The sequence below is a fragment of the Ranitomeya variabilis genome, chromosome 2, assembly GCF_051348905.1.
Source record: "Ranitomeya variabilis isolate aRanVar5 chromosome 2, aRanVar5.hap1, whole genome shotgun sequence".
In the NCBI taxonomy this organism is placed as follows: Eukaryota; Metazoa; Chordata; class Amphibia; order Anura; family Dendrobatidae; genus Ranitomeya; species Ranitomeya variabilis.
In genome coordinates this window covers 24,180,845-24,196,029 of record NC_135233.1, presented here as the reverse complement: position 1 = coordinate 24,196,029, position 15,185 = coordinate 24,180,845, and the positions used below count along the sequence as shown (strand labels likewise).

At 45.5% G+C, this 15,185-nt stretch overlaps 1 protein-coding gene across 2 annotated transcripts in view; it reads left to right on the top strand.

Annotated features, from left to right (window-relative positions):
- Positions 1-15,185, top strand: part of LOC143804232 (calpain-13-like) — a 191,502-nt gene that overhangs the window by 69,013 nt on the left and 107,304 nt on the right. For both annotated transcript variants that reach the window (XM_077282129.1, XM_077282128.1), the window contains one exon: positions 13,677-13,851. In XM_077282129.1, the coding sequence (XP_077138244.1) occupies positions 13,677-13,851 (175 nt within the window). The remainder of the gene's footprint in view (positions 1-13,676; positions 13,852-15,185) is intronic.

Genomic DNA, 15,185 nt, shown 5'->3' with positions numbered 1-15,185 from the left:
GCGGTGCGCCCAAACAGTGGTTTACCTCCACATATGGGGTATCGACGTACTCAGGAGAAATTGCACAACAACTTTTGTGGTCTAATTTCTCCTGTTACCCTTGTGAAAATAAGAATTTGTGGGCGAAAAAATCATTTTTGTGAAAACAAATGCGATTTTTTATTTTCACGGCTCTACGTTATAAACTTCTGTGAAGCACTTGGGGGTTCAAAGTGCTCACCACACATCTAGATAAGTTCCTTGGGGGGTCTAGTTTCCAAAATGGTGTCACTTGTGGGGGGTTTCCACTGTTTAGGCACATTAGGGGCTCTCCAAACGCGACATGGCGTCCGATCTCAATTCCAGCCAATTCTGCATTGAAACAGTCAAACGGTGCTCCTTCACTTCCAAGCTCTGCGGTGCGCCCAAACAGTGGTTTACCTCCACATATGGGGTATCGGCGTACTCAGGAAAAATTGCACAACAAAATTTGTGGTTAAATTTCTGTTTTTACACTTGTGAAAATTAAAAAAAATGGTTCTGAAGTAAAATGTTTGCAAAAAAAAGTAAAATGTTAATTTTTTTCTTCCACATTGTTTTAGTTCCTGTGAAGTACGTAAAGGGTTAATAAACTTCTTGAATGTGGTTTTGAGCAGCTTGAGGGGTGCAGTTTTTAGAATGGTGTCACACTTGGTTATTTTCTATCATATAGACCCCTCAAAATCACTTCAAAGGTGATGTGGTCCCTAAAAAAAACATGGTGTTGTAAAAATGAGAAATTGCTGGTCAACTTTTAACCCTTATAACTCCCTAACAAAAAAAAAAATTGTTTCCAAAATTGTGCTGATGTAAAGTAGACATGTGAGAAATGTTATTTATTAACTATTTTTTGTGACATATCTCTCTGATTTAAGGGCATAAAAATACAAAGTTTGAAAATTGCTAAATTTTAAAAATTTTCGCTATATTTCCATTTTTTTCATAAATAATCACAAGTAATATCGAAGAAATGTTACCACTAACTTGAAGTACAACATGTCACGAAAAAACAATCTCAGAATCAGCGGGATCCGATAAAGCGTTCCAGAGTTATAACCTCATAAAGTGACACTGGTCAGAATTGTAAAAATTGGCTCGGTCATTAAGTACCAAATTGGCTCTGTCACTAAGGGGTTAATGCAATGTGATAGAATTCAGACTAGAACTGAACGGCAAAATCATAGACGTCAGAATGGGTTGTGTTTTTACTGTGGTGATTCTCCACATGTTATATCAGCATGCTCTAAACGCCTAACAAAGTTTAAAAATCAACAAACAGGTGCTGCGCTAGCAGGAGGAACTGTGACTAGGAATACATCTCAGTCACCTACCTCGCTGTTATGAACTGACGTGTCCACTTGGGACACTGGGCTGCTGCTGACCGTCCTCTGCTATCTTGGAAGATCTGTGATTAAACAGTGCAGCCGCACAAGTGATGCACTACCACCTGGGGAGCGTCCTCCCGTAGTGCTGAAAACCCCACCAGTCTCGCCGCTGTGGTATCCGGCAGGCAGCTGCGGCCGATAGCGCCGCCGTGCAGTGGCGTGGTGAGTGGGGGGCGTGGCTACTAGGTGACGTCACCAGTCCGTATGACGGACACTAACAAGGGCCAACCCGACGCGTTTCGAGGGTGCCGACCCTCTTTCTCAAGGTACCTTGTGTCCCAAGTGGACACGTCAGTTCATAACAGCGAGGTAGGTGACTGAGATGTATTCCTAGTCACAGTTCCTCCTGCTAGCGCAGCACCTGTTTGTTGATTTTTGATTTTAATATTGGTTGGCAGGGTTGCACACTACGTGCCAAGGTGCCTGCAGCTGAAGTTTCGGGCCAGTACTTAGCGCCAGTGTGTTACTTTACAGTGTCTGGCCTAACAAAGTTTGTTAGTCCTGTCACCGTTGGTAACTTGCAGCCTAAATTTATTTTGTCTGTGACTTTAATTTGCTCATTGTCTTCCTACCCTGTTATGGCGTTTGTGGATTCAGGCGCTGCCCTGAGTCTTATGGACTTGTCGTTTGCCAGGCGCTGTGGTTTTGTCCTGGAGCCTTTAGAAAATCCTATTCCTCTTAGAGGAATTGATGCTACGCCATTGGCGGAGAATAAACCGCAATATTGGACACAAGTAACCATGTGCATGACTCCTGAACATCGGGAGGTGATTCGTTTTCTTGTTCTGCATAAAATGCATGATTTGGTCGTTTTGGGTCTGCCATGGTTACAGGCTCATAATCCTGTTCTGGATTGGAGGGCTATGTCTGTGTCAAGTTGGGGTTGTCAGGGAATTCATTGCGATTCCCCGTCGGTGTCTATTGCTTCTTCCACTCCTTCAGAAGTTCCTGAGTTTTTGCTTGACTATCAGGATGTGTTCAGTGAGTCCAGGTCCAGTGCTCTTCCTCCTCATAGGGACTGTGACTGCGCTATAGATTTGATTCCTGGTAGCAAGTTTCCTAAGGGACGATTATTTAATCTGTCGGTACCTGAGCATGCCGCGATGCGTTCTTATATAAAGGAGTCTGTTGTGAATCCGCTTTTGGGCTCCCCTGGTGGTTGCTGGTGGTACTGATGACTTGTGTGTGCTTTGCGGTCTCAGTTCACCTGCTCCCATCAGTGTTTGGGAGTTTCCTATTTAGCCTTGCTCTCCAGTCATTTCCTTGCCGGTCATCATTGTAACCAGAGCCTTCGGTTGCATGTTCCTGCTACTAGTCTGCTGATCAGCTAAGTGGACTTTTGTCCTTTTGTTTTTGTATCTTTGTCCAGTTTGCAGTTTTGTTATTCTCTGTAGCTGGAAGCTCTTGTGGGCTGAAATTGCCACTCCTGTGTCATGAGTTGACACAGGAGTCTTAAAGTAATTTCAGGATGGTTTTTTTGAAACGGTTTTCAGTTGACCGTGAAGTCCTCTTTTGTATCCTTCTGCTATCTAGTAAGTGGACCTCTCTTTGCTAAATCTACTTTCATACTGTGTATGTAGTTTCCTCTGAACTCACCGTTATTATATGTGGGGGGCTTCTATCATCTTTGGGGTATTTCACTAGAGGTAAGCCAGGTCTGTTTCTTCCTCTACCAGGAGTAGTTAGTCCTCCGGCTGGCGCTTGGCATCTAGGGATAATCATAGGTATGCTCCCTGGCTGCTATTAGTTGTGTGGTAGATTTAGCTCACGGTCAGCTCGAGATTCCATCACCCAGAGCTCGTCCGTTATTTTTGTGTTTTGACGTTCCCCTGCCATTGGGAACCATGACAGTATGACCGGCCATGTGTTAAAGTTATTGGCAGAAGAAAGGAGAGAAAAAGAAGTCTGCAGATTTTTTTTTTTTTTTCTCCCCTATGCTTGCTCCATAGTTGGATCAGTTGTATTTCAGCTCTAATTACAGCCTTTGCCTTTCTCTCCTTCTAATCCTTGAATGGCTCTGATCTCACCTGTTTAAAGATGGATCCTCAGAGTTTGGCTGCAGGTTTAAATAATCTTGCTACTAAGGTTCAAAATTTACAAGATTTTGTTATACATACTCCTATGTCTGAACCTAAAATTCCTACACCAGAGGTGTTTTCCGGAGATAGATCTCGGTTTCTGAATTTCAAATATAATTGTAAATTATTCCTTTCTCTCAGACCTCACTCCTCTGGAGATCCTGTCCAGCAGGTTAAGATTGTAATTTCTTTGCTGCGAGGTGACCCTCAAAATTGGGCATTTTCATTGACACCAGGGGATCCTGCGTTGCTCAATGTGGATGCGTTTTTTCTGGCTTTAGGGTTGCTTTATGAGGAACCTAATTTGGAGATTCAGGCTGAAAAAGCTTTGATAGCCCTATCTCAAGGGCAAGATGAAGCTGAGATATACTGCCAAAAATTTCGTAGATGGTCTGTGCTTACTCAGTGGAATGAGTGCGCCCTAGCGGCAAATTTCAGAGAGGGCCTCTCTGATGCCGTTAAAGATGTTATGGTCGGGTTCCCTGCGCCTACAGGTCTGAATGAGTCCATGACAATGGCTATTCAGATTGATCGGCGTTTGCGGGAGCGCAAGCCTGTGCACCATTTGGCGGTATCTTCTGAAAAAATGCCAGAGAATATGCAATGTGACAGAACTCTGTCCAGAAGCGAGCGGCAGAATTATAGGCGTAAAAATGGGTTATGCTTCTATTGTGGTGATTCTGCTCATGTTATATCAGCATGCTCTAAACGCACAAAGAAGGTTGACAAGTCTATTTCAATTGGCACTTTACAGTCTAAATTTATTCTGTCTGTAACCTTGATTTGTTCATTATCAGTTATTACCGTGGATGCCTATGTGGACTCTGGCGCCGCCCTGAGTCTTATGGATTGGTCCTTTGCCAGGCGCTGTGGGTTTGATTTAGAGCCTCTGGAGGTCCCTATACCTCTGAAGGGTATTGATTCTACACCTTTGGCTTGTAATAAACCACAGTTCTGGATGCAAGTGACTATGCGTATGACTCCAGACCATCAGGAGGTGATTCGCTTCCTTGTGTTGTACAATTTACATGATGCTTTAGTGCTTGGATTACCATGGTTACAATCTCATAACCCAGTCCTTGACTGGAAAACAATGTCTGTGATAAGCTGGGGATGTCAGGGGGCTCATGGGGATGTACCTTTGGTTTCTATTGCCTCATCTATTCCCTCTGAGGTTCCGGCGTTTTTGTCTGATTATCGTGATGTTTTTGAGGAGCCTAAAATTGGTTCACTCCCTCCCCACAGAGATTGTGATTGCGCCATAGATTTGATTCCTGGCAGTAAATTTCCAAAGGGTCGTTTGTTTAATTTATCTGTACCTGAACATACTGCTATGCGAGAGTATATCAAGGAGTCCCTGGAAAAGGGACATATTCGTCCTTCTTCATCACCTTTAGGAGCTGGTTTTTTCTTTGTCTCTAAAAAGGATGGCTCTCTGAGGCCTTGTATTGATTATCGACTCCTGAATAAAATTACAGTCAAATATCAGTATCCGTTGCCCTTGCTGACTGATTTGTTTGCTCGCATAAGGGGGGCTAAGTGGTTCTCTAAGATTGATCTTCGTGGGGCGTATAATTTGGTGCGAATTAAGCAGGGGGATGAGTGGAAAACCGCATTTAATACGCCTGAGGGCCATTTTGAGTATTTAGTAATGCCTTTCGGCCTTTCTAATGCACCTTCAGTCTTTCAGTCCTTTATGCATGATATTTTCCGTGAATATTTGGATAAATTTATGATTGTGTATTTGGATGATATTTTGATTTTTTCTGATGACTGAGAGTCTCATGTTCAACAGGTCAGGAGGGTTTTTCAGGTTTTGCGGGCTAGTTCTTTGTGTGTAAAGGGTTCAAAGTGTGTTTTTGGGGTTCAAAAGATTTCTTTTTTGGGGTACATTTTTTCCCCTTCTTCTATTGAGATGGACCCTGTCAAGGTTCGGGCTATTTGTGACTGGACGCAGCCTACTTCTTTTAAGAGTCTTCAGAAATTCTTGGGCTTTGCTAATTTTTATCGTCGATTTATAACTGGGTTTTCTGGCGTTGCTAAGCCTTTGACTGATTTGACTAAAAAGGGTGCTGATGTTGCCGATTGGTCCCATGCTGCTGTGGAGGCCTTTCGGGAGCTTAAGCGCCGCTTTTCGTCTGCCCCTGTGTTGCGCCAGCCTGATGTTTCTCTTCCCTTTCAGGTTGAGGTCGATGCTTCCGAGATCGGAGCAGGGGCGGTTTTGTCGCAGAAAAGTTCCGACTGCTCAGTGATGAGACCTTGTGCGTTCTTTTCTCGAAAATTTTCGGCCGCCGAGCGGAACTATGATGTTGGTAATCGGGAGCTTTTGGCCATGAAGTGGGCGTTTGAGGAGTGGCATCATTGGCTTGAGGGTGCCAGACATCAGGTGGTGGTTTTGACTGATCACAAGAATCTGATTTATCTAGAATCGGCCAGGCGCCTGAATCCTAGACAGGCACGCTGGTCGTTGTTTTTCTCTCGGTTTAATTTTGTGGTCTCATACCTACCGGGTTCTAAAAATGTGAAGGCAGATGCTCTTTCTAGGAGTTTTGAGCCTGACTCTCCTGGGGATTCTGAACCTGCTGGTATCCTTAAGGATGGGGTGGTTTTGTCTGCTGTCTCCCCAGACCTGCGACGTGCTTTGCAAGAATTTCAGGCGGATAGACCTGATCGTTGTCCGCCTGGTAGACTGTTTGTTCCTGATGATTGGACCAGTAGAGTCATCTCGGAAGTTCATTCTTCTACGCTGGCAGGTCATCCTGGAATTTTTGGTACCAGAGATTTGGTGGCTAGGTCCTTCTGGTGGCCTTCCCTGTCTCGAGATGTGCGTGTTTTTGTGCAGTCTTGCGATGTTTGTGCTCGGGCTAAGCCTTGTTGTTCTAGGGCTAGTGGGTTATTGTTGCCCTTGCCTATCCCGAAGAGGCCTTGGACGCACATCTCTATGGACTTTATTTCTGATCTCCCTGTTTCTCAGAAAATGTCTGTCATCTGGGTGGTGTGTGACCGTTTTTCTAAAATGGTTCATTTGGTACCTTTGCCTAAGTTGCCTTCCTCATCTGAATTGGTCCCTCTATTTTTTCAAAATGTGGTTCGCTTGCATGGTATTCCTGAAAACATCGTTTCTGACAGGGGAACCCAGTTCGTGTCTAGATTTTGGCGGGCATTCTGTGCCAGGTTGGGCATTGATTTGTCTTTTTCGTCTGCATTCCATCCTCAGACTAATGGCCTGACGGAGCGAACTAATCAAACTTTGGAGACTTATTTGAGGTGTTTTGTGTCTGCGGATCAGGATGACTGGGTTACCTTTTTGCCGTTGGCAGAATTTGCTCTTAATAATCGGGCTAGTTCAGCCACTTTGGTTTCCCCTTTCTTTTGCAATTCAGGGTTTCACCCTCGTTTTTCATCTGGTCAGGTGGAATCTTCGGATTGTCCGGGAGTGGATGCTGTGGTGGATCGGTTGCATCGGATTTGGGGACAAGTGGTGGACAATTTGAAGTTGTCCCAGGAGAGGACTCAGCAGTTTGCTAACCGCCGTCGTCGTGTTGGTCCTTGCCTTCGTGTTGGGGACTTGGTGTGGTTGTCTTCCCGTTTTGTCCCTATGAGGGTTTCTTCTCCTAAGTTTAAGCCTCGGTTCATCGGTCCTTATAGGATTTTGGAGATTCTTAACCCTGTGTCCTTTCGTTTGGACCTCCCGGCATCTTTCGCTATCCATAATGTATTCCATCGGTCGTTGTTGCGGAGGTATGAGGTACCGGTGGTTCCTTCTACTGAACCTCCTGCTCCTGTGCTGGTTGAGGGTGAATTGGAGTACGTTGTAGAGAAGATCCTGGACTCCCGTATTTCCAGACGGAGACTTCAATATCTGGTTAAATGGAAGGGCTATGGTCAAGAAGATAATTCTTGGGTAACTGCCTCTGATGTTCATGCCTCGGATTTGGTTCGTGCCTTTCATAGGGCTCATCCAGATCGCCCTGGTGGTTCTCGTGAGGGTGCGGTGCCCCCTCCTTAAGGGGGGGGTACTGTTGTGAATCCGCTTTTGGGCTCCCCTGGTGGTTGCTGGTGGTACTGATGACTTGTGTGTGCTTTGCGGTCTCAGTTCACCTGCTCCCATCAGTGTTTGAGAGTTTCCTATTTAGCCTTGCTCTCCAGTCATTTCCTTGCCAGTCATCATTGTAACCAGAGCCTTCGGTTGCATGTTCCTGCTACTAGTCTGCTGATCAGCTAAGTGGACTTTTGTCCTTTTGTTTTTGTATCTTTGTCCAGTTTGCAGTTTTGTTATTCTCTGTAGCTGGAAGCTCTTGTGGGCTGAAATTGCCACTCCTGTGTCATGAGTTGACACAGGAGTCTTAAAGTAATTTCAGGATGGTTTTTTTGAAAGGGTTTTCAGTTGACCGTGAAGTCCTCTTTTGTATCCTTCTGCTATCTAGTAAGTGGACCTCTCTTTGCTAAATCTACTTTCATACTGTGTATGTAGTTTCCTCTGAACTCACCGTTATTATATGTGGGGGGCTTCTATCATCTTTGGGGTATTTCACTAGAGGTAAGCCAGGTCTGTTTCTTCCTCTACCAGGAGTAGTTAGTCCTCCGGCTGGCGCTTGGCATCTAGGGATAATCATAGGTATGCTCCCTGGCTGCTATTAGTTGTGTGGTAGATTTAGCTCACGGTCAGCTCGAGATTCCATCACCCAGAGCTCGTCCGTTATTTTTGTGTTTTGACGTTCCCCTGCCATTGGGAACCATGACAGGAGTCTTTGGAGAAAGGACATATTCGTCCATCCTCTTCCCCTCTTGGTGCGGGATTCTTTTTTGTGGCCAAGAAAGACGGATCTTTGAGACCTTGTATAGACTATCGGCTTCTGAATAAAATCACCGTTAAATTTCAGTACACTCTGCCGCTATTGTCGGACTTGTTTGCTCGGATTAAGGGTGCCTGTTGGTTCACCAAGATAGATCTTCGTGGTGCGTACAACCTTGTGCGCATTAGGCAGGGAGATGAATGGAAAACTGCATTTAATACGCCCGAAGGTCATTTTGAGTACTTGGTGATGCCTTTTGGGCTCTCTAATGCTCCTTCAGTGTTTCAATCCTTTATGCATGACATCTTCCGGAAGTATCTAGCTAAATTTGTGATTGTTTATCTGGATGACATTTTAGTTTTTTCTGATGATTGGGATTCTCATGTAAAGCAGGTCAGGATGGTGTTTCAGGTTTTGCGTGATAATGCTTTGTTTGTGAAGGGCTCAAAGTGTCTCTTTGGAGTGCAGAAGGTTTCCTTTTTGGGTTTTATCTTTTCCCCTTCTGCTGTGGAGATGGACCCAGTCAAGGTCCGAGCTATTCATGATTGGACTCAACCCACGTCTGTTAAGAGTCTTCAGAAGTTTTTGGGTTTTGCTAATTTCTACCGTCGTTTTATTGCTAACTTTTCTAGCGTTGTTAAACCTCTGACAGATATGACCAAGAAAGGTTCTGATGTCGCTAATTGGGCTCCTGCGGCCATTGAGGCCTTCCGGGAGCTGAAGCGCCGGTTTACTTCGGCGCCTGTTTTGTGCCAGCCTGATGTCTCACTTCCCTTTCAGGTTGAAGTGGATGCTTCTGAGATTGGTGCAGGAGCTGTTTTGTCGCAGAGAGGCTCTGGTTGCTCTATGATGAAACCATGTGCTTTCTTTTCCAGGACGTTTTCGCCGGCTGAGCGGAACTATGATGTTGGTAATCGGGAGTTGTTGGCCATGAAGTGGGCATTTGAGGAGTGGCGTCATTGGCTCGAGGGAGCTAAGCATCGTGTGGTGGTCTTGACTGATCACAAGAACCTGATGTATCTCGAGTCTGCTAAACGCCTGAATCCTAGACAGGCTCGTTGGTCATTGTTTTTCTCCCGTTTTGACTTTGTGGTCTCATACCTGCCTGGTTCGAAAAATGTGAAGGCTGATGCTCTCTCTAGGAGCTTTGTGCCGGATTCTCCTGGAGTCTCAGAGCCGGCTGGTATTCTTAAAGAGGGAGTGATTTTGTCGGCCATTTCTCCTGATTTGCGACGTGTGTTGCAGAGATTTCAGGCTGGTAGACCTGACTCTTGTCCACCTGATAGACTGTTTGTTCCTGATAAATGGACCAGCAGAGTTATTTCCGAGGTTCATTCCTCGGTGTTGGCAAGACATCCTGGGATTTTTGGTACCAGAGATTTGGTGGCTAGGTCCTTTTGGTGGCCTTCCTTGTCACTGGATGTGCGTGCTTTTGTGCAGTCCTGTGGGACTTGTGCTCGGGCTAAGCCTTGCTGTTCTCGTGCCAGCGGGTTGCTTTTGCTCTTGCCCGTCCCGAAGAGGCCTTGGACACACATTTCCATGGATTTCATTTCAGATCTTCCGGTGTCTCAGGGAATGTCTGTCATCTGGGTGGTGTGTGATCGTTTTTTCAAGATGGTCCATTTGGTGCCCTTGCCTAAGTTGCCTTCCTCTTCCGATCTGGTTCCTTTGTTTTTTCAGAATGTGGTTCGTTTGCACGGCATTCCTGAGAATATCGTGTCTGACAGAGGATCCCAGTTTGTGTCCAGATTTTGGCGATCTTTTTGTGCTAAGATGGGCATTGATCTGTCGTTCTCGTCTGCCTTTCATCCTCAGACTAATGGCCAAACGGAGTGAACTAATCAGACGCTGGAGGCTTATTTGAGATGTTTTGTTTCTGCGGATCAGGATGATTGGGTGACCTTCTTGCCATTGGCTGAGTTTGCCCTCAATAATCGGGCTAGTTCCGCTACTTTGGTTTCGCCATTTTTCTGCAACTCTGGTTTTCATCCTCGTTTCTCCTCGGGTCATGTTGAGCCTTCTGACTGTCCTGGGGTGGATTCTGTGGTTGATAGGTTGCAGCGGACTTGGAATCATGTGGTGGACAACTTGAAGTTGTCACAGGAGAAGGCTCAGCGTTTTGCCAACCGCCGCCGCGGTGTGGGTCCCCGACTTCGTGTTGGGGATTTGGTTTGGTTGTCTTCTCGGTTTGTCCCTCTGAAGGTTTCCTCTCCTAAGTTTAAGCCTCGCTTTATTGGTCCTTATAGAATTTTGGAGGTCCTTAATCCGGTGTCTTTTCGTTTGGATCTTCCTGTGTCGTTTGCCATTCACAATGTGTTCCATAGGTCTTTGTTGCGGCGGTACATTGTGCCTGTGGTTCCTGCTGTTGACCCTCCTGCTCCGGTCTTGAGGGCAAGTTGGAGTATGTGGTGGAGAAGATCTTAGATTCTCGTCTCTCTAGACGGAGGCTTCAGTATCTGGTCAAATGGAAGGGCTATGGTCAGGAGGATAATTCCTGGGTGGTCGCCTCTGATGTTCATGCGGCCGATTTGGTTCGTGCTTTTCACGCTGCCCATCCTGATCGCCCTGGTGGTCGTAGTGAGGGTTCGGTGACCCCTTGTAGCAACCTAGCGGAAAACAAGAGTGGACCCTCTGGACCGTGGGGAGCCCTACCCCTGGGCGAGCGACCTAGGAGGGAACGACTCCTATACAGGGACCGCAAGGAGCAAGCCCAGAGGTCACTTACCCACGGTGAGATACCAGCAGGGACAGCTCCAGGAAGAGAGACAAAAGGAGGCAGGGTAACGGAATGAAATACGGGAAGCAGACGAAGGGCCTGGAGAACGAGGAGACTGGAATGGAGGGAACCTGAGGAAAGGAAAAACAAACCAAAGATCAGAGGTAAACAACAGGAGTATAAGAGCAGGGGCTGAAGGGAAGCTACCAAGGGAAGGAAGGGAACCGGAGGGTAGCACGGGCTAGCACAGAGTACAGGCACAGAGTATAGAGCAATACGAAGGGCCAAACGTAATAGCAAAATGCTAAAACAATCAGGCACCAGGAAGCAGGAGGAACTAGCCTTTATAGGAGGAGCAGGAACGGAATTGGATAGAAAGGAACACATGACTTCAGGAGGAGGAGGCAGGGATGCTGAGCCTGCTTCCTATAGGAAAGCTGGAGCGCCTGCGCAGGGAAAGAACACCAGCCGAGGGCCTGGCCACCGGAAGTGCCAGGGAAGCAGAGGAGCGTGCAGAACCGGACGTTGCAGCGGTGGATTGAGGACGCTGGAGCGCAGCGCTGGAGCGGTGAGAACGGGGACGCTGGAGCGCAGCGGTGGAGTTTGTAACACCCCTCCTTAAAGGGGGGGTACTGTTATGAACTATACTTTTGGGCTCCCTCTTGTGGTCACTCGCGGTATGGCTCTTGGATTCTCTTTCCTCAGGTTGGTAGTCACCTGTTTGTTAAGACTCTGGGTGTTTCTATTTAAACTTCCTGGAGTCTTAGTCCATTGCCTGGCATCCATGTAATCAGTCCTTGTCTGGTTGCTCTTGTCTACTGGTCCTGATTTTTGCAACATAAGCTAAGTCTTGCTTCCTTGTTTTTTGTTTATTTGTATTTTTCTGTTTTTTGTCCAGCTTGTTCATAATGTGATTCCTGATTTTGCTGGAAGCTCTTAGGGGGCTGATATTCTCCCCCCATACCGTTAGTCGGTACGGGGGTTCTTGGATATTCAGCGTGGATATTTTAGGTTGGGTTTTTTGCTGACCACATAAGTCCGCTTTCTATATTTCTGCTATTATTTAGTGGGCCTCTCTTTGCTGAATCTAGTTCATACTTACGTTTGTCCTTTCCTCTTACCTCACCGTTATTATTTGTTGGGGGCCTGTATCTACTTTGGGGTATCTTTCTCTGGAGGCAAGTGAGGTCTGTATTTTCTCTGAAAGGGTTAGTTAGATCTCCGGCTGGCGCGAGACGTCTAGAACCAACGTAGGCACGTTCCCCGGCTGCTATTATTTGTGGGCTAGGATCAGCTCAGTTACCACCTCCCTAAGAGCTAGTTTTTATGTTTGCAGACTTTGCTGAAGACCCTGAGATCCTCTGCCATTAGGATCACAACACGCTACCTTAGCCTTTGTGCAAGGAGGAACAGGAGGAGCACTGCCAGAGCCGTGCAAAATGACCTCCAGCTGGCCACAAATGTGCATGTGTCTGCACAAAAGGTTAGAAACTGACTCAATGAGGATGGTCTGAGTGCCTGACGTCCACAGATGGTGGTTGTGCTCACTGCCCAACACCGTGCAGGATGCTTGGCATTTGCCACAGAACACCAGGATTGGCAAATTCTCCACTGGCACCCTGTGCTCTTCACAGATGAAAGCAGATTCACACTGAGCACATGTGACAGACGTGACAGAGTCTGGAGACGCTGTGGAGAGCGATCTTCTGCCTGCAACATCCTTCAGCATGACCAGTTTGGCAGTGGGTCAGTAATGGTGTGGGGTGGCATTTCTTTGGAGGGCCGCACAGCCCTCCATGTGCTCGCCAGAGGTAACCTGACTGCCATTAGGTACCGAGATGAGATCCTCAGACCCCTTGTGAGACCATATGCTGGTGCGGTTGGCCCTGGGTTTCTCCTAATGCAGGACAATGCCAGACCTCATGTTGCTGGAGTGTGTCAGCAGCTCCTGCATGATGAAGGCATTGAAGCTATGGACTGGCTATGGACTGGCCCGCCCGTTCGCCAGACCTGAATCCGATTGAACACATCTGGGACATCATGTCTCGCTCCATCCACCAACGTCACGTTGTACCACAGACTGTCCAGGAGTTGTCGGATGCTTTAGTCCAGTTCTGGGAGGAGATCCCTCAGAAGACCATCCGCCGCCTCATCAGGAGCATGCCCAGGCCTTGTAGGGAGGTCATACAGGCACGTGGAGGCCACACACATTACTGAGCATCTTTTCCTTGTCATGAGACATTTTCACTGAAGTTGGATCAGCCTGAAATTTGATGTTCCACTTTGATTTTGAGCATCATTCCAAATCCAGACCTCCATGGCATATCAATTTTGATTTACATTGATAATTGTTATGTTTTGTTATGAACACATTCCACTAAGCAATGAATAAAAATTTGCAACTGGAATATTTCATTCAGTGATATCTAGAATGTGGGATTTTAGTGTTCCCTTTATTTTTTTGAGCAGTGTATATTATATATGTGGACATGGATTTGAACATCTTAATGACAGTAAAACATGAGAACACAGACCAGTAAGTGTTGACATAAGGACACTTTACCAGAGCAGATTTGAATGTTTTTCCATCATACAATCTTTCCATATAGATCTGTTAGTACTTACTATTGGATAAACTAGAAGGATATTATCAGCCTCTATTTTTCTGATTTCTTTCTTTCAGGCTGCGAGGCTCCTACCAGAATCTGCACTGGGGATTCATTTCAGAAGCAATGGTGGATTTTACAGGAGGGGTGCAAATGGATTTTAATCTAACCAAACCCCCATCTGACCTGGAAGACATTGTTTTAGCTGCTGCACGATCAGGATCTCTCATGGGGGGAACAACACCTGGAAACGTAAGTACAAAATCCAATATAAAAATAAAAACAAAGGAAACATAAAAAAAAGTACATAAAGTATAAAGATGACTGTGCAGAACTGCATATATTACTTTTCCTTGCAGAAGCTTTGCTTGCCAATAGGCCATTTTTTACTGATCTTTCCAACAAGCCAGATTTTAAAAGGAAGAGTTTATGCTAATTTATTAAAAAGGGTACTTCTAAATTTGGACCTTAAAACATTTCACAAATTGTTACTTTATGCAGTGGTAACATTATCTATAAATAAATGTGTTCCAGTTCTCTGTACTAATCCTCAGTTTCATACTGTATTATACCCCAGAGCTGCACTCACTATTCTGCTGGTGCAGTCACTATGTACATACATTACATTACTGATCCTGAGTTACATCATGTATTATACCCCAGAGCTGCACTCACTATTCTGCTGGTGCAGTCACTATGTACATACATTACATTACTGATCCTGAGTTACATCATGTATTATACCCCAGAGCTGCACTCACTATTCTGCTGGTGCAGTCACTGTGTACATACATTACATTACTGATCCTGAGTTACATCCTGTATTATACCCCAGAGCTGCACTCACTATTCTGCTGGTGCAGTCACTGTGTACATATATTACATTACTGATCCTGAGTTACATCCTGTATTATACCCCAGAGCTGCACTCACTATTCTGCTGGTGCAGTCACTGTGTACATACATTACATTACTGATCCTGAGTTACATCCTGTATTATACTCCAGAGCTGCACTCACTGTTCTTCTACTCGTGCACTTTGTGATATTTTGCCAGTACTAAGTGCTCACTCTCTAGTACTGTCTCTCTCTCTCTTATCATTCTGCCATTTCTATTTCTTCTTGTACCTGGCTGCCTTGTTTCCACATCTTTGTGCACATTATTGCCAATTTCTAGTCGCCCTCCTGGTGCCAAGGCTTGTTATTTAATCTAGCAAACCTTCAGTAATCTCTACCAGGCAAAGACTTGTCACCATCAAAAGAATTGGATACGAAGCAAAACAAGTTTGGGAAAATCTTGGTGGGACTTACGGTACTTCAAAGCCCAACATTTGTATAGTCATGAATCAGACTATAATAAAAACCTGGTCCTTAGAAAGTCTTATATTCGGTAAACACAACCTCAGATGAACAAATATACATATAGTTATATATTTACCGAGCCCTAATCCAAAATGTGGAACCAGTTAGAGAAAAATTAAGTACACCCTATGAATCGGTAGCTTGTATAATCACCTGTAGGAGCAATGGATTTCTGCATCAATGTCTCACATCGTTCTGGAGGAATTTTGGCCACCTCTTTACAAC